The 25665-nt window shown below is 37.4% G+C and overlaps 2 protein-coding genes across 2 annotated transcripts in view; one reads left to right on the top strand and one right to left on the bottom strand.

Moving 5' to 3' along the window:
- Positions 1 to 482: 482 nt before the first annotated feature.
- Positions 483 to 21284, top strand: BTG3 (BTG anti-proliferation factor 3). Its single transcript, XM_004001326.6, has 5 exons — positions 483 to 621; positions 3964 to 4142; positions 7966 to 8103; positions 13623 to 13830; positions 20613 to 21284. The coding sequence occupies exons 2-5, from the start codon at positions 3970 to 3972 to the stop codon at positions 20850 to 20852; spliced, it is 759 nt and encodes a 252-aa protein (XP_004001375.2). The 5' UTR covers positions 483 to 621; positions 3964 to 3969; the 3' UTR covers positions 20853 to 21284.
- A 107-nt stretch (positions 21285 to 21391) lies between these two features.
- CXADR (CXADR Ig-like cell adhesion molecule) overlaps positions 21392 to 25665 on the bottom strand; it is a 56028-nt gene continuing 51754 nt past the window's right edge. Inside the window, exon 8 of the mRNA XM_019839492.2 lies at positions 21392 to 21788. Within this exon, the coding sequence (XP_019695051.2) occupies positions 21747 to 21788 (42 nt within the window). The 3' untranslated portion in view covers positions 21392 to 21746. The remainder of the gene's footprint in view (positions 21789 to 25665) is intronic.

A 25665-nucleotide genomic window follows, 5' to 3' on the forward strand; every position in this document is an offset into this window, starting at 1 on the left:
CTCTCAAGAAGAGCTGAAGCAGAGCTGCTGGGTCTAGAACTCATGGCCCCAGATTGTTAGGGGGCAGGTTGGCAAGGAAACACAAGAGGGGGAAGCGGAGGCTCAGGCGCGACCCCCGATGGCGACGCAACAGGCAGGGCGGGCGGGGGTCGGTTCGGCCCTCACCGTGATCTCAACGCAGGATGGAAGCATGAGGTGCTGCGGGCCTCGCCGTCGCACCAGAGGGTCTATCAGCGCGTCGCGCGGCTCGGGTCTCAGGGTCGGGCTCTAGGCGAAGCCCCGCCCCCCCCCCCCCCCCGGCTCCTCCGCCCCCGCCCCCTAAGGCGCGCGAGCCTGTCCCGCGCGGCGCCAACCCTTTCCCGGGTCATCGCCCCTCCTCTCTTCCGGGCCGCGAGCCCCCCGCGCGTCGCCTCAAGGCTGCGCTCGCTCGCGCGCGCGCGCTCTCCTGTCCGCCCGCCCTCTCAGCGCGCGCTCGGCCGCCCGACGACGCGGGAGCCACACGCTCCGGACTAGGCTAGCTGCGCTCGCTACCGCCGAGCGCCGGCCCGCTGAGGCGGCGCCCTCGGTTCCCCGCCCGGAGACGGTCGGGGTCGCCAAATCTGCGGCCCCAGGGCGGCGGCGGTAAGGAGACCGGGACGGGGGAGGCGGACATGGTGGAGCCGAGGGCGCCGGGAGGAGGGTGGTCCCGGCGACCAGAGGCCACGTCGAAGGCTCGCGGCGGGCGGCGCGCCAGGGAAGGGGGAGGAGTGTGGGATCGAACCGGATTGCATCGGCCCTGCTCGGCCAGAAGGAAGGACTGTGGACCGAGGGGGGCGGCCCGAGAGGGTTTCCGCACGACCCTCGGCGGGATGGGGACGGAGGAGACGCCGCCTCGAGGCTCCTGCCACGTTTCCACCGCGCGTTACCCTCCGCTCGGGGTGGGCGACAGCCTCGCTCCTTCCCACCACCCTTCCGCGTCCGTTTTCCCAAGCCGGGGACCCGGCTTGCTGTCCGGGGGGTCGCGCCTGAGGGGAGCGCCGTCCTGGAACCCAGGGCCCCCCGGAGGCTGGAACCTGGCCGGCGGCCGCGGACTGCCGGGCGAACGGGAAGACGCACCCCGCGAGGCTGTTTGCGGGGGAGGAGGGGAATGGGGCTCCAGGGCCCTTCCCCCGCTTAACTCGGGGGAAAACCGCGATTGCAGAAGTTGGACGCGCTCGCCGGCCGTTCTTTCCAGAGTGGGTGGAGATGTTTGATGCCTACTCACCTAGCACTCTTAAAACCCAAGCGTGAGTGCTTAGCAGCAGGTTTTTGATGGCTTAAAAAGTCCGAGTCCCGGCCCCGTGGGAAATCCTGTCTCTCCTCCTCGCCCGGAGCCCGCTTTGTAACGCCGCGGAGTCTGGTCAAGGGCTCCTCACCCCCACGGCCGGGATCCCCGCTTCCTCAACCTTGGGAATGTCTATCAGGAATATTTGTTTCTAGAAACGGTTGCGATTAGCCTTTCGTTACAACACAGGGAAAAGTGCAAAGTTATAAACTCCTGGAAGGCTGAGCTTGGTTTTCCTTTGGATTTTGTGCACGCCGCTGTGAGCAGAGGAGCCTGTGGAACAAAGTAGAACTTGAGCCGCCGCCGCGGTGACTACGTCCCAGGGTGACGTCACCGTGCGATATTTAAAATGGGAGCTTTTCGCTCGCGGTGTGGGTGGAGGAATTGCGGCTACTTAAGACGCCTTTGGTCTTACTGGACCTGCTTGCTTCCAGTTTCTCTTTCTCTGACTTATAACTACCTCGTTTACCTTTTGGTACTCCCAGAATTCTAACTGGTGGGAGTGGGTTAATTTTTCTGCTATTCCAGGCATCATTCCTTCAAACCGAAAAAAAAAAGTAATTCCATATGACTCATCCTGTGTTACAACCAATAGCAACCACTAAGTGGTTCTTTCCTTCCTTTTTTTTTTTTTTTAATTTTTGATAGGAAACAGAACAAAACAAAAATGAGAACAAAACCCTGAACTCAGATATGTAGAACGTAGTAGACAAATTTAATGAATGAGAAGAATGATCTAGTTAAGGATTCAGTGCTTTAGTATGGTTCCTTGTTTTCTTTGGTGAGATGGAAGCTAACGTAGTTCCATCAACAAGCAACTTTCATCTCAAACCGTATATTAAATTGCAAGTGGGCTATCTTTTCCATCCTAACGCGGTGGAATATAAATAGAGCCTTATGAAGTGGAAATGGCTCAACATTTTTTTAGGAGTACGCCTCACAGCAGTTGCAGAAGTCAGAGATTGTGTGTACCTGCACGCTCTTATATGCAACCTAGTACCTGTTGTCTGGTAGCTGGCATTCTGTGGTTCCAGGAGAAAGGTTTGGGTGTCTTCCCATCCAGGATCAGAGTGGGTATGGCTGCCAGCACACTTCTCAGATAACTAGAATTTCTTTCACAGTGAGATCCCTTGTTTGAATTTGCACAAGGAGTAAAGGAATCATATTATGAAGAGGGATTTTAAGAGGTGTGAGAAAACAAGTGTGAGAACACAAAAACTATCAGTTGGTTAGTTGGTTTTTATACTAAATATAGCAGACGCTGTGTGTCTTTAATAATTGGCTCTGGAAAGGGTGATACTGCTTGGTAAATGCAGCATGTGAATAACTCCAAGTTACTTCCAGCAGCCAAATGAATGAGCTCATCGTGTAAAGCCAGAATATACATCGAAACAATCCCAGGACAAGGTTTTTGCCTTTATGGATTAATCAATGATAAATCAGATCTGCCATTTAAAGAGTCTTGAGGCAGTTCCAGAATGCAGCTAAATCTCTGATTATTTCTTTTAGTTTGATTTTTCTGTAGATGACCCTGAATTTCTGCTCTCTTAAATATGTTTTGATAGAGCCACTATTTTTGGTCATATCTTTTAGGCAAACAGATTTCTGTTCCTGAAAGAATGCTTATAATAGAAAGTCATTGCTGAATTTTTTCTTTATGTGTAACAGCTTTGTTCAAATAGGATTCACCTAGCATACAACATACACATTTAAAATCTACAGTTCATTAGTTATAGTATATTCACAAAGTTGTGCAGCCATCACCACAATCAATTTAGGACATTTTCTTCACCCTACAAGGAAACCCTGTACTCACTGACATCTCTCCTCCTTTCCCCTATCATTCCTGCCCCTAGACCACCAACCTACTTTTTGTCTATGTAGATTTGCATATTCTGGAAAACTCCTATAAATGAAGTCATACAATGTTTGGTCTCTTGTAACTGCCTTCTTTCCCTTAACACAGTGTGTTTGAGCTTCACCTATGTTGTAGCATGTATCAGTATATCATGCCATTCTTCTTTTTGTTGCTGAATAATATTCCGTTGCATGTATACCACATTTATTTGTCCATCAGTTGACAAATGTCCATCAGTTGAACATTTGAGTGCTTCCACTTTTTGGCTGTTATGAATAATGCTAATATTGACACTTGTGTACACGTTTTTGTGTAGAAGAAGGTTTTCATTTCTTTTGGGTATATATAGCTATGAGTATAGAATTGATTGGTCTTATGATAATTCTGTCTAATGTTTTTAGGAATTGCCACTGTTTTCTATAGTAGCTATACAATGCTGGCTTTCAAAGTGGACTTGTGTTTTAAAGTTCAAATTATTTCACAAAAGTTTAAACTTAAATTATTGTAGCTAAATGTTGACAAATTTAGTAAAAAGTATATACTATCTCTGATTTATTTTAGCCAACAGGAGCAATTTGGTGTGCTCTCTTTATTGAACTTCACAAAGCTAAGTGATACGGTTTTTAGATAGTATTATTATAAGGTCTTTATGGTATAAATTAGTGGTTATTTTCCCTCTTCCAGATCTGAGCCAATGAAACAGAAGATAAAAGAAGGGAAACTGGAAGAGGGGTATTTTGCAGAGCTTTATCTTCCAGTTTTTATGTTCCGTTTTTTGAGAAAAACTGTTTTATCTTTGCAGGGAAAGATGAAGAACGAAATTGCTGCTGTTGTCTTCTTTTTCACAAGGCTAGTTCGAAAACATGATAAGTTGAAAAAAGAGGCAGTTGAGAGGTTTGCTGAGAAATTGACTCTTATACTTCAAGAAAAATATAAAAATCACTGGTATCCAGAAAAACCATCAAAAGGGCAGGCCTACAGGTAAAGGATTAAATTGGACAGTTGGATTGGACTAAGTGGAGAGGCTGATAGCACCTGAAATGAGTGCAAGGCCAGAGGACTGAGGGGGTATCCAGTCCATTTCTTTCACAGTTTATCTGCAAAATACAGAACTGGGGTGACTTTGGTATTTTTTTCCTTACACATTTTAAAATACAAGTATTTGTTGTTGGTGTCCCACTGTCTGGACTTGGGAGGCCAATACTGTTGGCTTATGGGAGTTAGTCTTGTGATTGTAGTTTGGTTTCTGCTTGAGTGGATTTCTTTATGTATCACAGGTACTTGAGGGTTTTCACAATTCTAGAAGATCCCTAAAACTTACCCATAAATGGGCACGGTAAGAGTTGAGAGAAATGAGTTTCTTTGTTTCTGCAAGTGAATTACGTGTTACACGTTTTGGAAAAAATAAAAGTTTTATGGCAAAAGAGAGCTGAGTATTAGACACCTAATGCATTTTGACACAAGAATAATTGCATTTATACTATGCATAATTCTTTATGGTAGAAACCACTATAACTGTTTTATTGATGAAGATAATTTGTTATGATCTACAACTGGTAAATATTAGCTCTGCGTTTTAAAGTCAGGTCTCACTGACCCTAAATTCTTTAGGGCTTCTGCATACCACAGTTTAACTGCTGCCTTGTCTCTGAGAGGGAAAATAACTCTCACTTGCAGCTGTCTGTTGTACTCTGGTTTATAAGTTACATTTTTAGGGGCGTCTAGGTGACTCAGTTGGTTAAGCATCTGACTTCAGCTCAGTTCATGATCTCACAGTTCATGAGTTCAAGCCCCACTTCAGACTCTGTGCTGACAGCTCAGAGCCTGGAGCCTGCTTCAGATTTTGTGTCTCCTTCTCTCTCTGCCCCTCCCCTGCTAGAACTTTCTCAGAAATCAGTAAACCTTAAAAAAAAAAACTTACATTTTTAGCTTAAAGAGCAGGCTCCTGCAAAGCATGTCCTGGCATGCTAATTCCCTGGTATTTATGTGACCACTGTATTGAGAACCTGGGTTCTGCTAAATGAACTCAGCTGTCAAACCATGCCCCATTTGTGGAGGTGGCCACAAAAAAATAAAACAGTGTGACTACAGAAATTCTTTTATTTATGCATATTGCTGCCCCCATCAGCACTTCTGTGCTTTGATGTAAAAAGGACTTCATTTCATTTGCTGAGCTGTAGCAAGTGCAAGACTATTCAGGGAATCTACAAGGGAAGTGAAAATATGATTTGTTTAGTTCTCATTTCCTAGAAGCCACAGGTGAGCATGTATTCTATTGAAAAGAAGAGAATCAAATTTATTGATGTATTTTCCTCTTCATTTTTATCCAAGGAGGTTTCCTAGTAAATTGGAAAATGTGGCGAATTAAAGTAGAAATGTGGATGTTCTATATAAAGCAGACTCAATATATTTTTTATCTTCTCACTTGATTCTCTTAATTTTTTTCTGCACATCTTCATATCTGATAGAGTGAACAGCTTTTTTAAGTTAGAGCTGTTGAGGCTTTTACACTGATGTAATTGACATTGGACAAAGACTTTTTTGGAAGTGCCAAGACAACTTTTACTATTACTGAAAAAGGAGACACTGTCAAGTAAATGCTTAAAGGTCAGACAGTGTACAGTTTCATTTCCATTAATTCTAAAAACTTGAGGAAAAAAATTAGCTCAACAGGATTAAATTGGCATATGATCAGAAGTATCATTATTGAGTCATTTTGAAGCTGTCTTTGAAGTAGAAAACTATTAGACTTAATGGTGGGTTGTTACTATTATAAAAATGAATAGAATATAGGATTAACCAGTAAGAGTCTTGAATCCATAGAGTAGGTTGTAAGTGTTCATTTTCTTCTAAAGTGTTTATAAATTAAAATAGTTTCTCCACAATATATACAAATAAGAGGCGTTTATAGGGCAATTTGGCAATATTATCAAGATCTGTAAAAATACTCCTACTCTTTGAACAGTAAGTCTCCTAAAAATCTCTTCCAGAAGTATAATCAGAAATGCAGATAAATATGTATGAATATGGATGTTTCTTTATAATTGCAAAAAATTGGAAATAACTGTCAACATTAAGTAAATGATAGACTATTTTTATGCAACTTTTAAAGTCTTGTTTTTGAAGACTGGCTAATGGATGAGTAGTCACAGTTTAAAGAGTTTAAAAAAACAGCACAAAAAATATGTAAGGTATGCAAATTTTGTTGAAGCAGAGTCTCTAAGCATCTTTATTTACATATATATTTTTTAAGCTTAGAGTCTACATCATCCTTACTGTAGATAACAAAAACACATACATCTAACATCTATCTTACCTAACAGACACAGCACTACAATTTGTAAACATAGGACCATCTTAAATAAAGGAACAAATAGCATCTTACCTGCATAAAATAATTTTTTCACTCTGAATTGCTTACTTGTTAATGGTGATGTTAAGATTAGTACAGACAGAATAGGGTATTTAATAAAAGAGATTTTAGAGTCTTGTCAAGATTTGACCCTTGAATTCACCACTTTCTAGTTGTGATGTTGGCCAAAATACTCAGACTCTGCCTCCTTTTTTTCTTACAGTGGGGAAGTGGTATCTAACTTACAGGATAATATGAAAATTAGAAGAATTAATACATGCGAAGCATCTAGTAAACTGTCCATTTTATAGTAAACTTTGAGAAAGAATTATTTAGAAATCTGTATTCACTGTTAATGAGAATTTTTTCACTGTTTTAAATGAAAATTGAAATCAACTAATAAAATAATTTTTAAAACTTTAAATAGCATGTTTTTCTATTCATACTGTTTTATTTAATGGTATAATTACTATTTTTCAGCAAACTTGTATGTTCCATATTTTAGAACTTTGGATCTGAGGAAGAAGTGAAATGACTTAATCTGAATTCACCCAATAAATAATTGCTGGGACTGGTACTAAAACCTGGGTTCTCATGATTGATTTCTTAGTTGTAGGCATTAAATACTTTTGTTGTACCCACCATTTCTGTTACATAATCAAAATGCTTAAATAAGTATGTATTTTTGCGTTCATCCTGGGAGTCATCTTTGAGCATTCCATTAGGTAGAGGTGGTATTTCTTAGGTTTAAAAAATGGAACAGAGGCTACATTGGTTTAAAATTTTTTTTCAAAAAAAATTTTTTTTCAGTTATTTTGACAACTTTTTTTTTTTTTTTTTAATGAAAACCCTTTGGTAACAAATAAATGAGATAAGCCAATAATACTTTGGACTGTATTTTAATCTTAACTATGTGATATGAATAGTTCTGTGTCTTAGACTGATTCTGTATTTTAGAACAATGATAGGTATTTCTTAACACTTATTATCTGGGATGTATAAGCAAGGAAATGATCAAATCACAAGAATTTGAAAATATTTTAAACATTGGTTAAGGTCTTTTGTTAGTTGTGGAGATTTTGTTATATAGTAACTTGGCCTTTTAATACTACCTTTAGAGCTCTAAGTAATTTCATGCAACTTTAATACTCCTTGCTCATTTCATGGACCTGTGAGATTGAGTAGTTTCTGGCTAAAATGAGGTAGAGTCAGTTCTTCAGATTTCTCTGGACTCGCGCAGAAGCCCTCCTCTTTCCACCAGGCTGAGTAGTCTTGTTGATGCTTCCTCTTTGCCTTTAGTTCGCATTTATTATCTACTTAGGATACATATGCTCCAGCATTCTCCGCCAGGGTTTGTTTGTTTTAAATTCACATTGGCAAATACTAGTAATATAATGAGGTTTATGATTAAGATTCAATTAAAGCTATTAACATTATTCTACTTTGTTGTAGATGCATTCGTGTCAATAAGTTTCAGAGAGTTGATCCTGATGTCCTGAAAGCCTGTGAGAACAGCTGCATCTTGTACAGTGATCTAGGCTTGCCAAAGGAACTCACTCTGTGGGTGGATCCATGTGAGGTGTGCTGTCGGTAAGTTCTTGAGTGTGCCAGCTGAGAGGATTACCATGCTGGAACTGATTTTATGAAATTCTCTCAGGTATTGCCTGCCTGTGTATCTTTATGGCCAGGTTTTTGCTTTCTCAGTTGTGAATTTTGTAAAGTAATCTGAAGGTGAAGGGCTGGTTACATTCCTGTTTTACAGCTAAAGAAACTTACAGCTTAAACTTACTTACAGCTAAAAACTTGGGGTACCTGGGTGGCTCAGTTGGTTAGGCATCCGACTTTTGCTCAGGTCATGATCTTGCAGTCTGTGAGTTCAGTCCCTGTGTTGGGCTCTGTACTGATAGCTCAGAGCCTGGAGCCTGTTTCGGATTCTGTATCTCCCTCTCTCTGCACCTCCCCTGTTCACGCTCTATCTCTCTCAAAAAAGTAGATAAAGATTAAAAAAAAAAAAATTTAAGAAACTTAAAAACTGATTGGGCAGGGTTTTTATGGTTCTACCAAGAAGTTTATTATACACCAAAAAGCAGAATTTAGATAGCTAGACTCCTGTAGGTCAATTATTTTCTTTCATTGGTGGTGTACATGTCTTTCCCATCTTCAAATAAGAAAAGTTAATTCCAAATAGTACTGGATAATAACTTCTGGTTGGGGCGCCTGGGTGGCTCAGTTGGTTAAGCTTGGTTTTGGCTCAGGTCATGATCTCACGGTTCGGGAGTTCGAACCCTGCACCCGGCTCTGTGCTGGCAGCACGGTGTCTGCTTGGGATTCTTTCTAACTCTCTCTCTCTCTCTCTCTCTCTCTCTCTCTCTCTCTCTCTCTGCCCTCCCCTCCCTCTCTCTCCAAATAAATAAATAAACATTTAAAAAGTAATAATAATAACTGGGGCGGGGGGGTTTCTGTTTGTTTCTACTCTTGCCTCCCTCTCTCTTTTTGGTTTTTAAGTGACCAAGTAATATTTTCATGGTTTTGTTTTCATAACGGAGATCATTTCTACTCTTCTAATGAGCAGAATTATACATAGGTGAGTGTTAGGTATGGTATTTAATTGAACTCCATTCCTTCTAAAAGCATTTATTGTGGACCAGGCATTCTTAGTTTTGGGGTTTTAAAAAAATGAAAGTAGCATTCTGCTATCAGGTGTTCAAAGTGTAATAAGGGAGAAGAAAGAACAAGCGGATTACAACAGGGTGATTTATACTATAATAGATATATGTACAAAATGCAGTAGTTGGTGGCACAAAGAGAACGTTACTGCCTCTGCTGGGCAGTACACTGCTGAGTGATATGTGAGCTGGGTGGAGAAAGATGCAGTTGACTAGGTGACAAAGTGGGAAGGACATTTCCATGCAGGAAGAAAATAGGATGAGTAAATTCTTGGAATCCCTGTGAATGATTTCCTACAGCTGTTCCTTTAAGGTGTTTCCCTTTGGTTTTAAGTGCACTTCACCCGTTGACTATATATAGTAGAGATATTTTTTGATGCAACCATACTATATTCCAAAGGTGGACTATGGAATTTGATCTGATCTTCAACAATAAAAGTAAAGATGATGACATGTCATGCCAAAAATACATGGTAATTCTTCCACCAAATTATTCTGGACCACAATGGAGTTATTTGGTAAAAGCTGCTGTTGTCAGCTTATTCTGTGGGAAACTTAGGTACTAGATTCTTCAACACTTCTTCTCAGAAAAAAGGAGAGCAAGACATCTCAAGTTTTGGTCCAAGAAGGTCAAACATTTTTAGATTCTGGGACTCATTAAGGACTCCTTAAGCCAAGGTGAGACTTTATAGACTTTGGCCACTGAGCCCCTGCTGAGGACCTTAGTATACAAGAAATAGTTATCACAAAGTTACTATATTGAATTGCTTACTTTTTTATTAGGCCTGCACTTAGATCCCGACTCTTATTTAACACACAGTTCTTTTAGTTGGTTACATAGGTTTTCAGCCATAAAAATTATAAGCAGTGTTTGAAAGGGGCTTTTTCATGTAGTTATAAAACTACCAAAAAAAAATACCATGTAGTCTTAATGTGGAGACAGGAGCAAAAAAGCTAGAGTTGGCACAAATGTATTATCACCCAATCAAATAATGAGTATTATTTAATATAATGATCTTGAGTCATTAGGGAAATGTTTCTATGTCCAAAGATGTGTTTAAGAATTTGGATAATTGTAGGGACTCCTGGCTGGCTCAGTCAGTTAAGCATCTGACTTCAGCTCAGGTCATGATCTTGAGGTTTATGAGTTCGAGCCCCGCATCAGGCTCTGTATTGACACCTCAAAGCTTGGAGCTTGCTTCAGATTCTGTGTCTCCCTCTCCCTGCCCCTCCCCTGCTTGTGCTCTCCCTGCCCCCCAAATAAATATTTTTTAAAATTTTAAAAAAAGGTTGGATAATTGTATAAACATTTTGGACATATTTATTTGAAATGACTTAACTAAATCTTGGCACCTGAAGATGAAAACTCTAAATAGATATTCTACTTAGGTGGATACTTCATTGCTTAATAATGCCAGATAATGAAAAATTATTGTTCCTTCATCTTATTAATATAAGAAAATCTTTGCATTCAGTAGCTTTATAATAATTTTACATACAAGTAAAATTTTGCCAACAATTGACTGTGATGTGATATTTTTTCACAGCTAATAGAAGTCACCCTCAAGGGCGCCTGGGTGGCTTGGTAGGTTAAGCGTCCAACTCTTGGTTTCGGCTCAGGTCATGATCTCACAGTTTTGTGGGTTCGAGCCCCATGATGTGCTCTGCGCTAGCAGCACAGAACCTGCTTGGGATTTTCTCTCTCTCTCTGCCCCTCTCTGTTTCTGTCAAAATAAATAAATAACAACAACAACAAAAAGAAATCATCTTCATTATGTGATAACAGAACTCCAAAAAGAAAGATGTGCTAGTGATTGAGTAGAGGTGATTGCTCTAAGTTAATAGAGGAGATTGCAATATTGATTAGTACTTTGGGACCAAAACTATAGAGATAAACATTCTGAAAATTAAAGCTGATCTGGCAGTTATATAATAGAACAAATATCTGAGTCATTAATAATAACTCATTGGTACACTAGAGACTAAAGTTATGAAAAAAATGAAATGCACTCAAAAAGAACATTCTTCATAGTATGACTGAGTTATTCCATCAGTATAAAATATTGGAAGTGTGCAAGGATTGTTGGTGTAGTTAAAAGGTTATTGTTTAATTAACTATATGAGGAGATACAAAATAGATAATGGATCCTTCCTACAAAGAGAATGCCTGCGAATGGGTGGCAGCTTTATTATTCACTCAACATTCTATACCTATTTTTTTTAGAATTTCTATTATCTTTTTCCTGATCTAGAGCATTAGACACTATTAATGTGTTTCAAATTAACTAAATGGACTTAATGTTTAGCAGCATGTGGTTGAAAAATGGAAAGTTTAAAAGTTGTCCGTTACTAATTGTAAGGCATTAACTGCACACTCTAATGTTAAAATAATCAACAGCTTCACTTAATATGAGAACTCTCATACCCAAAATACTACAGAGGGAAAGATGCAGAACCTAATTGAACCAACTGATCCTTCATTAGATATCTGCCCTTGATTTAGGTTTCAGTTTCTACAGAGGCAGGGATTTTTCTCAAATTGCCTGCCTTTCTGTTTTACTTGAATTTTGACTCCATTAATGGGCAAAAACTGAAGGTTGGCCTAAGCCCCTTGTTAATATTGCTGGCATTATTAACATAAATTAAACTTTGTATTGAAATGTGTTGAATCTTTAATATATGGGCAGGATGGAGAGGTAAATTTCCATTGCTAAAACTATATTATAGTTTTAAACTTGAAATTATAGTACAGGAATTCTGTGTTGTGAACAATTTGCCCAGCTTCTCAGGCATCTTATAGCAGAGAATCACTAGCTGAAAACCAGCCAGTACCCAGTCAGCTCTCAGCTTTCTTGCCTAACAGACAGAAAACCAAGGCCTAGACACGTTAAATGACTTGCCCCTTGTTACAGAGCTAGTTAATGGGAGAGCCAGAACCAGAAACATGTTCAGTGCTCTTTCCACCATCTAGCAACTCTTTTTATGAAGTAAACTGGAAAAGAATAGCAAAGGGAGTTATGTCCCATATTAGGTAGCATTTATGGCCCCCTTTCAGCCTGTGTGAGAATGGAAGACAGCACAGCTATCTAAAGAAATAGAACTCACCTGTGAGACTGCATGATTTCTGTAAAACTTTCAAAGGCTTTATTGCAGTTTGGCCTTTTACTTATTGTACATATCCTGATTCAGAAATAATTTGAGATAAGGATTATCTCAAAATGAAATTAATTTACATAGTTAAAATAAACCCTGTTTTTCTGTCAAGGTTGTTTTTGTTTTTTTAAGCTTAAAATCACTTTGTCTTTCTAACTTTAATCATATGTTGTATAAGAACTGCTTAACAATCACATTTCCTTTGTCCTTAACACTTACTAGAAATAGTTTCATAGTGTATATGCTGTGTAGTCTATGTAAATAAATTTGTGGGTTTCTCCTATGCTCCACATAAAAACTACTGGTTTTACTATTCTTTATGTTATTTTCCCTCATTGCAGAATTTATTTTCCTTTTCTTGTTTCTATTTTTTTTTTTTTAACATTTGTTTATTTTTGAGAGACACAGAGCAAGACAGAGCACAAGCAGGGGAGACACAGAGAGAGGGAGACACAGAATCCAAAGCAGGCTCCAGGCCCCGAGCTACCAGTACAGAACCCCATGCAGGGCTCAAACTCACAAACTGTGAGATCATGACCTGAGCCAAAGTTGGACGCTTTGACTGACTGAACTGCCCATGCGCCCCCCTCCCGCCTTTTTTTTAGTAATCAACAGCCAAAGTTACATATACCAATTATTTTTCTTAGTTCAAGGCTTTAAAAATATTTTGGCAGAATTAAAAGGCTCATTTTACTTTTTTCAAAAAATTAAGATGAGAAGTTTTCCTGGTAAGCAATATAATTCAAGCAAAACCCCTTTGTTTTCCTCAACAGTAGTGTTTGTTTTCCAGTTGTCTTAGTTCTCATTTTTGTCATTGTGGATATAGGCAACTCAGACCCTCTTTTAATTTAATAATGGTAAAGTAAATCTCAAAGGAAATGTCCAGTTGATTTGTGACTTGAATCACTAGTATCTATATTATAGTAGTCAGCTAAAAATACATTAGAAAATCTTACTATATAAGCCAGGTTAATGGTACATACAAAAATGTAATCAAAACAGTGAATTTCTCATAGATATTTTAAACAACTATTTTTGTTAGGAGGCAGTGGGAAAGAAAATTGAAGAGAATAGAATCACTTATTATTTGCACGTAAGTAGGCCAGAAGTAGAAAATCATGGCCGACCTGTTGGCCTATAGGTGGGTTACCTAGGGTTAAGTTCTGGGAGTGTTCCTTCTTTGCTTTGGACTGATGGCATGTCCAAGCCTGTTTAATTGTTTTTATGGACAGTTTCTTGCTTTCGTTGATAGTGCTTCAAGGTGTGTGAATTTGTTTTTTTAATTTTTAGGTATGGAGAGAAAAACAATGCATTCATTGTTGCCAGCTTTGAAAATGAGGATGAGAACAAGGATGAAATCTCCAAGAAAGTTACTAGGGCCCTTGATAAAGTTACCTCTGATTATCATTCAGGATCCTCTTCTTCAGATGAAGAAACAAGTAAGGAAGTAGAAGTGAAACCCAATTCGGTGACTACAACCCCAAGTCCTGTGTACCAGGTAACCATGGATCAGCTCTCTATTAAAGGTCATGAGCAGGGCTTGCCATGTCATTCCAGGTAGTCCTGCTCATGTTGTTTGGGGTTTCTGATTTGAGATTTTGAATCCTGGTTCTTGCTTTTGTACACTAAAGGAAGCTGCTCTTGAGATGTAGACATCCTGAGTCACTTTATCAAGGGTCTGCTTTACTACTACTCAATAAGTAGGATAAAAACATTCTATTTATTTATTTTTTAGGATGAATATATATTTTTAATTTTAACAATATATTCAGAAAAATTTATGTATTTTTAAATTTTAATTTGATTTTTTAAATTTAATATATATATATATTTAATTTTTGACTTGAGAGAGCAAGCGAACGGGGGAGAGGGGCAGAAGGAGAGACTGAGAATCTTAAGCTCCTCATCCAGTGCAGAGCCCAACTCAGGGCTGGATCTCACAACTTTGAAATCATGACCTGAGCCAAAATCGAGAGTTGAACGCTCAACCAGCTGAGCCACCCAGGAGCTCCTAGAATAAGTATATTTTAAAAGGTGTGTCAAAGAGAGGCCCCTGGGTGGTTCAGTTGATTAAGTTTCTGACTCTCTGTTTCAGCTCAGGTCATGAATTCATAGTCTGTGAGTTTGAGTCCCACATCGGGCTCTACACTGACAGCTCAGAGTCTGCTTCAGGTTCTTTGTCTTTCTCTCTTTTTGCCCCTCCCCTGCTCTTGCTTGCACTCTCGCTCACTCTCTCAAAAATAAACAAACATTTAAAAAAATGTGGCAAAGAATAGAAAAAAACCGTGGTGATAAAACATTCCTGATTTTTTAACAATCCTTATTGTATTAAAAAATAGGTATTCATTTTTTGTAGCCTTCAGCACTTTTGATTAATACCATTGGGTTTAACTTTATTCTCCCCACGATTAAAGAGAAACTTCACTGAATAATACGGGAGTTAATTTTTCACTCAAGTCAAAACAGTATCTCCTTTACTTACAACAGTGGAAGAGTTACATAGCTACCAGGCACGCACTTACAAATTTGTTCACTTATTTATTATTTATACCCCACACACCAAAGAACGTTTAACATACTTTTAAAAATTCTTGGAGTGCCTGGGTGGCTCAGTAGGTCCAAATATTGATTTTGGCTGAGGTCATGGCCCCATATCAGGCTCTGCACCAGGCATGGAGCCTGCTTAGGATTCTCTCTGTCCCTCTCCTGCTCACAGGCACTCCCTCTCTGAATGAATGAATTAGTGAATGAAATATATATAGTACATACGTATAAATATATATAAGCAGTTCAGTAGGGAAAGTCTTCAAGAACTGGTACTAAAACAACTGGATGGTCTATATGGAAAAAAATGAACCTAACTGCTACTTAATATACTTTTTTTTAATTTTTTTTTACATTTATTTATTTTTAAGAAACAGAGTGAGACAAAGCGTGAGTGGGGGAGGGGCAGAGAGCGGACACACAGAATCTGAAGCAGGCTCTGAGCAAGCGGTCAGCACAGAGCCTGATGCGGGGCTCGAACCCACAGACTGTGAGATCATGACCTGAGCCGAAGTCGGACGCTCAACCGACTGAGCCACCCAGGTGCCCCTTAATATACTTAATATACTCTTAATATACACACATCTATATATACATATATATACACACACACACTTTTAATACAATAATAGTCTTCAACAGAAAAGGTAAGTCAAAAAATGTTAGGAAATCTATTCAGTTGAGCCTTATTTGTACTTTTTTCCTATTTTGAGGGTTGTTTTTTTAAGTTTTTTAATTTATTTTGAGAGACAGAATGAGCTGGGGAGGGACAGAGAGAGAGTGGGGACAAAGGATCCGAAGCAGGCTCTGTGGTGACAGCAGAGAGCCCGATGAAGGGCTCAAATTCATTAACCATGAGACCATAACCTGAGCCAAAATCGGACACTTAACAACTGAGCCACCCAGGCACCCCTGAGTTTATTTACAAATGTACCTTTTTTTATTAATTTCACCTTATTAGTTAGATATGATGAAACATATCCAACATATGGAGCATAGGATTTGGGCTACAATGAGAATTTCAGCCTAATGAGTAAGAAATTAGTGTTTTAAGTATGAGAAACTAAATCTTTACATTCACCATACATTTATATAATGAACATACTTTCAGTATACCTTAGTTTTTTATTTCTCTGGGGTTTTGTTTTGTTTTGTTTTGCTTTGTTTTTTTCAGTTGTTGAATTTCCTTCCTAGGCTTGTGAGGGAAATTAGGTCTGATGATTATCATATTTTTAGGGATATATCTATATATGCATATTGTAAGATAACATGCACTTTTAAAAAACAACTTAAAGCAGTGTAAAAGAGTATGTATGATATATTCTCCAAATTACTGTTGTTATATTGCCTGGAATTCATTCACACATGGCAATTTTCATACTCAATATTTTATTGTTACTCAACAAAGCAAGAAAGTAAGTCTTAAATTGAACTGATTGCTACTGATTTTTTACAAGTAAATTGACCTTTAATTTTTAGATTTTCCTTTTAAATTAAATTGTATTTATTTTTCCCCATGTTAAGAAGCTTTTAGGGTAAAATTAAACAAAGGCATGGAAATTGAAGTGTCTTTTGTGTGCTTTTAAAATAAAATATTTTTCCTTGACAATTTTTCATAACAGAGAAGCTTGACTGTTATAATCTATTGTGTAGAAAGCTGGTGCAAGTGACCCACTTTAATCTTTTCTTCCTATTCACTTTTTCATCTTGAACCTGGTACTGCTAAAAGGTTTTAAAAGGGGAGTTTTCAAAGTAAAGATAAAAAGTTCCTAGGTTAGGATCTTTTTTCTCTTAGAAGTCCATTTTTTGAAAGATACCCCAGGAAATTACTAATTAAGAAGTCAAGATTATATGGGGTGCCTGGGTGGTTTTAGGTGGTTGAGTGTCCAACTTTGGCTTAGGTCATGATCTCAGATTCTGTGAGTTCGAGGCCCACGTCAGGCTCTGTGCTATCAGCTCAGCCTCAAGCCTGCCTCAGATTCTGTATCTCCTCTCTCTGCCCCCTCCCCTGCTCATGCTGGGTCTCTGTCTCAAAAACAAATAAACATTAAAAAAAAAAATTATTGTGTGAAGAAGTGAAAATACTGTCATTTCTCCCCAAATTGATCTATAGATTCAAGGTCAGTATCAATCAAAATCCCAACAAGCCTTTTTCTAGAAAGTGACAAATTGATTCTAAAATTTATAAAAAGGAGAATAAAGTTAGAGGCCTTACACTAATATAAAGCCATTGGTGCCTGAGTGGCTTAGTCAGTTAAGCATCCGACTCTAGATTTCAGCTCAGGTCATGATCTGGTCCATGGGATCAAGCCCTGCATAAGGTTCTGTGCTGACGGTGAGACTGCTTATGGTTCTCTCCCTTCCCTGTCTCTCAAGGTAAATAAATAAACTTAAAAAAAAAAAAAAGTGTAGATTTAAAGATACACAAATATATTAATGGAACAAAATAGAGACTCCAGAAATAGACTTACATATGTTCAGTCTTTTTTTTTTATTACTAAAGTATCAAAGCCGTTCAATAGGGGAAAGTCTTCAAGAACATGTACTAAACCAATTGGTTAGTCTATTTATGGAAAGAAATGAACCTAACTACTATCTGACATGATACACACAAAAAAATTAATTTGAGATAGATCATAGACCCAAACATAAAAGCTAACTAACTCTGACACTTTTAGAAGAAAATACAAAAAGGTATCTTTATTATTTGGGATAAGCAAAGATTTCTCCCGAGGGATATAAAAAACACAAGAAAAGAACTTGATAAATTTGACTTCACCAAAATTAAAAATCTTTACTCATCAAGACAAGCCATTAAGAAAATTAATAGGCAAAGCATAGACTGGGACAAAATATTCTCAGTACATACATCAAAGGACTTGTTTCCAGAATATACTTTGTAAATCATTCCTATAAATCAATAATAAGAGACAAATGACCCAATTAAAAATAATGGACAGAAGATGAGAGTAAACACGGTACAAAAGAAGTTATATAAATGTCCAGTAAACACATGAAAAGGTGCTTAACCTTATTTATCATCTGGGAAATGCAAATTAAAACCACAATGAAACACTGCTTCCAGAATGGCTGAAATTAAAGTCTAACGCCACCAACTGTTGGCAAAGATGTGAAGTAGCTAGTCATAAACTGTTGGTGAGAGTATAATGTGGTACAACCACTTTGGAAACTCTGGAACTTGTTAAATATGCATCTACCCTATTACCCAACAATTATACTCTTAAGTATTTAGAGAAATGAAAATATTTACAAAGCCATGTATTACAATGTTTATAGCAGCTTTTTTCATAATAGTAAAATGGAAAACAACCCAAATGTCCATTAACAAGTGAATGGAAGAAAAATTGTGAGGTATTCACAAAATAGAATAATAGTCAACAAAAAACAGGAAGAACTAATAATACTAGACACAATATGGAAGGACCCCAAAAACATTTGGTTGAGCAAAAGAATTTTGCCATACACAAAGAATACATGCTGGCTGATTTTTATTAAAGTTCACAGACGGAAAACTCTGGTGATGGAAATCAGAACAGTGGTTGCCTGTGGTGTATTAGGATTAACTAGAAAGGGTAATGTAAGCTCCAGAATTTTGTCGTCTTTCTGACAGTTTTAAAACCTTACCAGCACCCCAGTGTAAAAAGAAATGAAAACATTGCATTTTTCTGTTTGTTTTATAGGCCAATTATTTGAACTCTAAATTCTGCCTTATTTCCCCATTATTGTATATAATCAAGAATTAACTGTATTGGGGTGCCTGTGTGACTCAGTCAGTTAAGCATCCAACTTTGGCTCAGGTCATGATTTTGCGGTTCACAAGTTCAAGCCCTGTGTCGGGCTCTATGCTAACAGTTCAGAGCCTGAAGCCTGCTTTTCTGATTCTGTCTCCCTCTCTCTGCCCCTCCCCTGTTAGTATTTTGTCTCTCTCTCTCAAAAATAAATAAAAATGTTAAAAAATTTTTATTAAAAAAGGAATTAACTGTACTAAGGTTATTCATTGAAGCATTGTTTTATTTGTTGTGCATTGTTTTTTAATAGTAAAACATTGAAAACAGCCTAAATGTTCTATCAGTAGGACACCAGTTAATTTAGTTATGGCATAGTCATTGCATTACATCTAGCTGTAAAATAATGAAAAAGGACGTTATGTATTGATATGAATGTCTTTTAAAATGTGTGTATAGATGTATGCCTAACTATTATATGCATGGATTGATTCTAAGGGTATACACACAAAAAAATAGTGTAAGTTGCCTCTAAAGGGTAATTGGGTAGCCGGTAATCAGGTAAAGAGGGACTTTCCATGTATATGCTTTTATATCTTTTGTATTTTCTATCATATGAATGTAATTGTATACAGACTATAAGTTTTAAAATACCTGTACTAAGAGGAACAGATTAGAAATCAGAGAATTCAGGGGCACCTGGGTGGCTCAGTTGGTTAAGCATCCCACTCCTGATTTCGGCTCAGTCATGATCCCATGATTTGTGGATTCAAGCCCCTCATCTGATCAGTGCAGAGCCTTCTGGGGATTCTCTCTTCCCCGTGTGCTCTCTTTCTCTCCCTCTCACTTTCCTTCTCTCTTCTTTCTCTCTCCCTCAAAAAGAATAAACATTTTAAAAAGAAAACTCAGAAACACATAGTCACAAGGTACATTCTTAGCAGGGGTGTACAAAATTGCTGATAACTTTTTGAGTATGTGGACTTGATGTCCCATTTGACTTAGGGGATAATCTAAGACTGTAGTTCCAAAACACAAACTGGCTGCGTCAGAATCACCTGAAGTGGGGCGCCTGGGTGGCGCAGTCGGTTAAGCGTCCGACTTCAGCCAGGTCACGATCTCGCGGTCCGTGGGTTCGAGCCCCGCGTCGGGCTCTGGGCTGATGGCTCGGAGCCTGGAGCCTGTTTCCGATTCTGTGTCTCCCTCTCTCTCTCTGCCACTCCCCCGTTCATGCTCTGTCTCTCTCTGTCCCAAAAATAAATAAATGTTGGAAAAAAAATATTTAAAAAAAAAAAAAAAAAAAAAAAAAGAATCACCTGAAGTGCGGTCAGAGTACCTGGCCTCTATTCCTAAAAGATTGTTATTGTTCAGTTAGACCAGGGCTAGGGCATAAATGTATTTTGTGTTTAAAAGCTTTTTTAGGTGACTTCTTATTAAACAGCCAGCTGTGGAAACCACTGGTCTAAAACATGATGTGTCCTTTCAGGCTTCCATTCATTCTGTTTTGATCTTTCCTGCTTGTTTTAGAGTGCTGTGTTTTTTATTCATTTTCATTCATTAAGAAAACTAATCAGGGGCACCTGGGTGGCTCAGTCAGTTGGGTGGCCAACTTCAGCTCAGGTCATGATCTCACAGTTAGTGAGTACAAGCCCTGCATCGGGCTCTGTGCTGACAGCTCAGAGCCTGAAGCCTGCTTCTGATTCTCTGTCTCCCTCTCTCTCTCTCCACCCCTTCCCTGCTTGCTCTCTGTCTCTCTCTCTCTCAAAAATAATAAACATTAAAAAAAAAAAATTAAAAAAGAAAAGAAAACTAATCAATCACCTACAATATATGAAATTTCTAACATATTTAGATCTGACCATAGGAGTGTTATTTAGACCTACACTTAAGGGTAGGGTATGGGTGAGTGGTTTTGTTTTTCTTTAGTGAGTAATATGGAATAATGTGACTGATTTTTCCTCTGAATTAACTTACTGTTTCCTCTTTCATGCAGATTTCAGAATTGATATTCCCACCTCTTCCAATGTGGCACCCTTTGCCCAGAAAAAAGCCAGGAATGTACCGAGGGAATGGCCATCAGAATCACTACCCTCCTCCTATTCCATTTGGTTATCCAAATCAGGGAAGAAAGAATAAACCGTATCGCCCAATTCCAGTAACATGGGTACCTCCTCCTGGAATGCATTGTGACCGGAATCACTGGATTAATCCTCACATGTTAGCACCTCACTAGCTGCTTTTGATTCTGTTGGTGTCAGTGTTGAGAGAAAGTAGAATAAGCTTGACCACATATTAAAAGTTCATATTCATATAGTAGTAAAGTTAGATGGGCCAAACCGTCAAACTTATTTTTATAGAAAAGTTATTGATAATAATCTTTCTTAAAAAAATATATATGCACTTTAGATATATTGATATAGTTTGAGAAACTTTATTAAAGTTAGTCAAGTGCCTGAGTTTTTAATATTGGACTTGAGTATTTATATATTGTGCATCAACTCTGTTGGATATGACAACACTGTAGCAGCAGACGATCTGTTCTAGCACCTTTGAGCATTTATGGAGAATATGTAAGTTATTTATACACAAGGAAATCTATTTTATGTCATTGTTTAGAAGAATTGCGTGAAATCATGTAGTTGCAAATAAAAAGTAGTTTGAGGCATGATGATGTGTGCTTCTTTTCTATGCATAAAAAAGGCAGAAATAGCAAAGGGGATATTTCACTTTAATGTGTTTAAATATTTAGCAAAGAAAAAACAAAATATAAAGTTTTCTTAAAAAAATCAACTTTTTATTAACCATAATTTTTCCCAAGGCAACAGTATCAAAATGTGCATATAAAAGTCTAAAGTTTATCAGTAGTACTAGTGGAAAATATATATACAATAAAACCTCTTTAAACCATCGAAATTGTGATACATAGGATTCTCCTAATCAAGAATCAAAGCCTGTATTAATTTTGACATGGCATCTGACTTATATGTCTAATGCCACTGCATAAAGCAGAAATGTTCTGACATCTCTGTTCCTTGTGCTTTTTTTCAACACATGAAAGTCTTTAATAGATGTCTGAATTAAAGCCAAATAGTACAGTACTTCAGATTCTTCAGTAGTCCCTTCATATTTATACCACTGTGATGCCATCAGTCTTGTAAGCGTACTTGAACTACAAAAAGAGAGAAAGACATATAAGAATTTGGATTTTTTCCCAAAATTAAATTTTTTTAAAAAGATACTTTTTTCCTGTTAACCCACATCTTTAAATGTCTAGTCATAAATTATTTGACTTAGAAAAATCAGAACTTGCTAATAAATCATTAGAAGACCTTGGCTATTCCACATATTCCTGTTGTCATTTTTTTCTGAAAAATTCTATTTAAGTATAGAATGCCAGAAAAGTACCCAAATTCTAAAGATACATATCCCAAAGATTTGAAAGTATGTGGAATTTAAATTACACAATGTCAACAAGAAACTTGTTTTTAAACCTTAGAGACATCTAGTTTTAGTATTAAACTATATACACCTTTTAATGTATTTCTAAGCCATGAACGTTTTTTTCCTGAAATATATAATGAATGCCTATTCAGAGTTGAGTGTATTTTTCTAAGAGTAACTGGCATCACATGAACATTAGTTTTATTTAAGTTTGAAAATGTTTTTAACTGTTCCATTTTGGGTCCTAGGAAGTTTTGTGTAATAACTGCAGATAGTGTGCAATTATAAAGATGGCGGGTTTCAAGTATTTTTATCATGGAATTAGCAGAGAACATTTGTTCTTTTAGTTTGTTCATGTTGTAGTTATGAGCTTATTGGGAAAATCAGAAGCAATAAATAGCCATACAAGAAAGGAAGTATTTTTGGGACACATCTAGTAACCAGGGCTTTCCACTGTGGATTACTGTAAAACCTAAATTTCTTACTCATTAGTGCTGACAGCTAAATGGCTGAGTGCCTTGGGGAAAATGCTTGTTTTACATATTCCTAATATGATATATTACCTGTAGAAGACTTTGCCCTTTGATTGACTATCCAACCTCCCACCTTATTTGAAAAGTTATTTAAAGCAAAAGAAAACTCATCAATATAGCTTTTCTAATCCATTCCTAATGAAATAAGCCATCTTTCTCTAAGCAGTTGGGTCTTAAATTCAGTCTAGTAAGCACAGGGTACAAAAATTTGTCAAACTTTTTGAAAGGTATTTAGGACTCTAGGAATCGTAACATCTCTGTGGCTCAGATAATTTGGACTGTTCTAATGAAGACAATATGGCTGCATAATTTCAGTTTGAAGGCCTTTTTCGGGCTGTTTCAAACAGTGGTTTGTGACAAACACATCTTTTTGGTAAGTTCTATTACATCAGTACTCAAGTACTTATTTCTGTTTTTTTAATGTGATATTTATGTCAAAGCATTTATGTTGACTTCTCAACTATCACTGTCAAAGTGATTTCTTATTTGCTGAGTGGAAAGAAGCAAAACCCAGAGAAGACATTCTATCCATTTTACAGATAACAGTAAGTTCAAAAACATTTTTATATATCTATGTGCCAGTAGTTTATTTAATCCTCATAATAACCCCATGAGGTAGGTACCATTATTACCAATTTAGATAAGGACTCTCAGAGAAGTTAAAAAATGCCCAAGATAACAGCTAAGAAATGAAGCCCTGACTTTAACCAGTCTGGGTTTTGCAAAGCCCATGTTGTTCATGGTGCCTTGGTTCAGTTCATTATAATTCTGTGAGAAGTTTCGTTACCAAGCCAACATGTGAAAAAAGGGACAGATGTAAAGATTAGATTAAGCAAATGAGGATAGAAGACATTTAAATTATCTGTTGATTAATAAAACCTTGACAGAGTTCCTTTTTACAAACCACTAACTTGGTAGACATTTTATTTTACTTGCTTGAACTGTAAATCAGATTGCAATAGGAGGAGATACAGCCCACTTGACAGGATTGAGATGACAAAGCTAAGTGTATCAATGATTGGTCCCGGGGAAAGATCACACACAGAGAATTAGCGGTATTAGAAAGGCACAAGTTCATCATAGGCTTTAATTTCTGTTAGTTATCAAGTATATTTGATGGTTTAACATGGTGTTCAATGTTCTCATATTCTCGGGAGTTTGTTTTCCAGTTGTGAGGCAGTAATACTGTGAGGTTCGAAGGGAAACAACATCCATACGTTACAGATGGAGCATAGGCTTATCTTGGGAGTTGTGCAAGCACTAGTTCCAGAGAAGGCTCATGTAGTTTCTGTTTAAAATATGCACACTTTATCCACCACAGAAAGCATCCCTTTGTCTCCCAATTTATCGCATTAGACACTTTGTAGGTTCCTTTCTTCTTTTACATAATTCGAAGGATAACCTAAGGAATGAAATGGAAACCCATCTAACCCTTGTCAGACGCAAATTCACCATTAGTACTTGTAGCATATACACCACTGCAATTAGGTTGGTTTGATGTTTATTCTTTAACGCACATGATCAGCACAAATAAAAGTGTTAAACTTTTATTGTTTGTACCCTCAAAAAAGGAATAACTTGCTACAGAAGCGACTCCTGTAAGTTTTACATAATTAGACCCTTGCTTAAATTTCATAGGACTTGAAAAATACCAAGTATTATGTAGACATCTATAACTTGGCTTTAAAACACCATTTTTGAAGGGTAGTTAAAAATATAAATGTGCAGATCTTCTGGCTAAGAAACGAATTCTGGGAATTTGTCTTTAGAAATACTCAAAGGGTCCAGCCATTATCTATGTTCATTGCAAAATCCAAGTAGTCAACAACAGGTGAACAGTTAAATAAAATCTGAACATCTATTCAAGAAAATACTATGGAAAAGTCCATGTAGCTACCAAAAAAAAAAAAAAAAAATTGAAATGACATGGCATAAAATGTTGCAGATTGGGGAAATACCACAAGTGGGGGATGAAAAATACTATTTCTATGATGGTGCCAAAAATTGCCTGGAAAAATAAGTACCAAATTAACAGTAGCCAGTGTTCTCAGAGGCAGGGGAAGGGGTCAGATACAGAGAACTTTATTTTTCTAGATTGTACACTTCAGTCTTTAGACTTTTATACTGAGCATTATTACTTTGTAACTAGAGGGGTAGAAAGAAAAAATATTTTTCATAAGCACTTAATTAAATTAAGCCAAGTTTGGTGGATTTATTTTTAGCAAATACGAATACTCTATCACTGATAACCAAACTGCATGTATGTTTCATGGGCAGTCTTACGCTTCTGAATAAAAGGATTGTAATGTGGGTAAAAATTTTGTTGATCATACTGCATCTAGAAGGAAATATTCCAAAATAATAAATGTTTGTAATAGAGTGATAGTATCATATACTTTTCCTTCACTGTTCCCAACTATATGTAAATAATATTAATTTCATAAGAAAAATTTAGAATATGCTTTGTGGAAGAGAACCCCTATTAGAAAGACTACTAAATACCTGGAAATAAACTAAAAACAGAAAGGAGTGAGTCAAATAGAAGAGAAAAATTTATAAAAATATACAAAAAGAAAAAACTGACTAGAAGAATACGCCATATTTCTAAATTGAGTCAACATTATAGAAACTCCACTTTTTAAGTTAATATGTAAAAATATAAATCATAATTAAAATTCTGATAAAATTTTAATGGAAAACGAAACTGATTTTATGTTTACATGGAAGAATAATTCTCCAAAATAACCAATAATTTTTTTTTTAAAGAACAATGGATAGGGAGTATTCTTCCTTTTACACGATTTGTCAACATATACTCAAAAGTTAACATAGACCTGAACAGATGAACAGTGAACAATGAAACAGAATTACAAGTGCACAACCAGAAACAGAAATTTAATGTATGGTGAAAGTGACTTTTCAAATTGAAAATGATCCACTAATAAATTAATAGTGAACTATTTTGACTATGTATTTTTTTTCATTTTTTTAAAGTTAATTTTTAAAAATAATCTTTACATTTGGGGGCTCAAACCCATGACCCCAAGATCAAGAATCATATGTTCCTCCAAA

This window comes from Felis catus, chromosome C2, assembly GCF_018350175.1.
Source record: "Felis catus isolate Fca126 chromosome C2, F.catus_Fca126_mat1.0, whole genome shotgun sequence".
Classification (NCBI taxonomy): Eukaryota; Metazoa; Chordata; class Mammalia; order Carnivora; family Felidae; genus Felis; species Felis catus.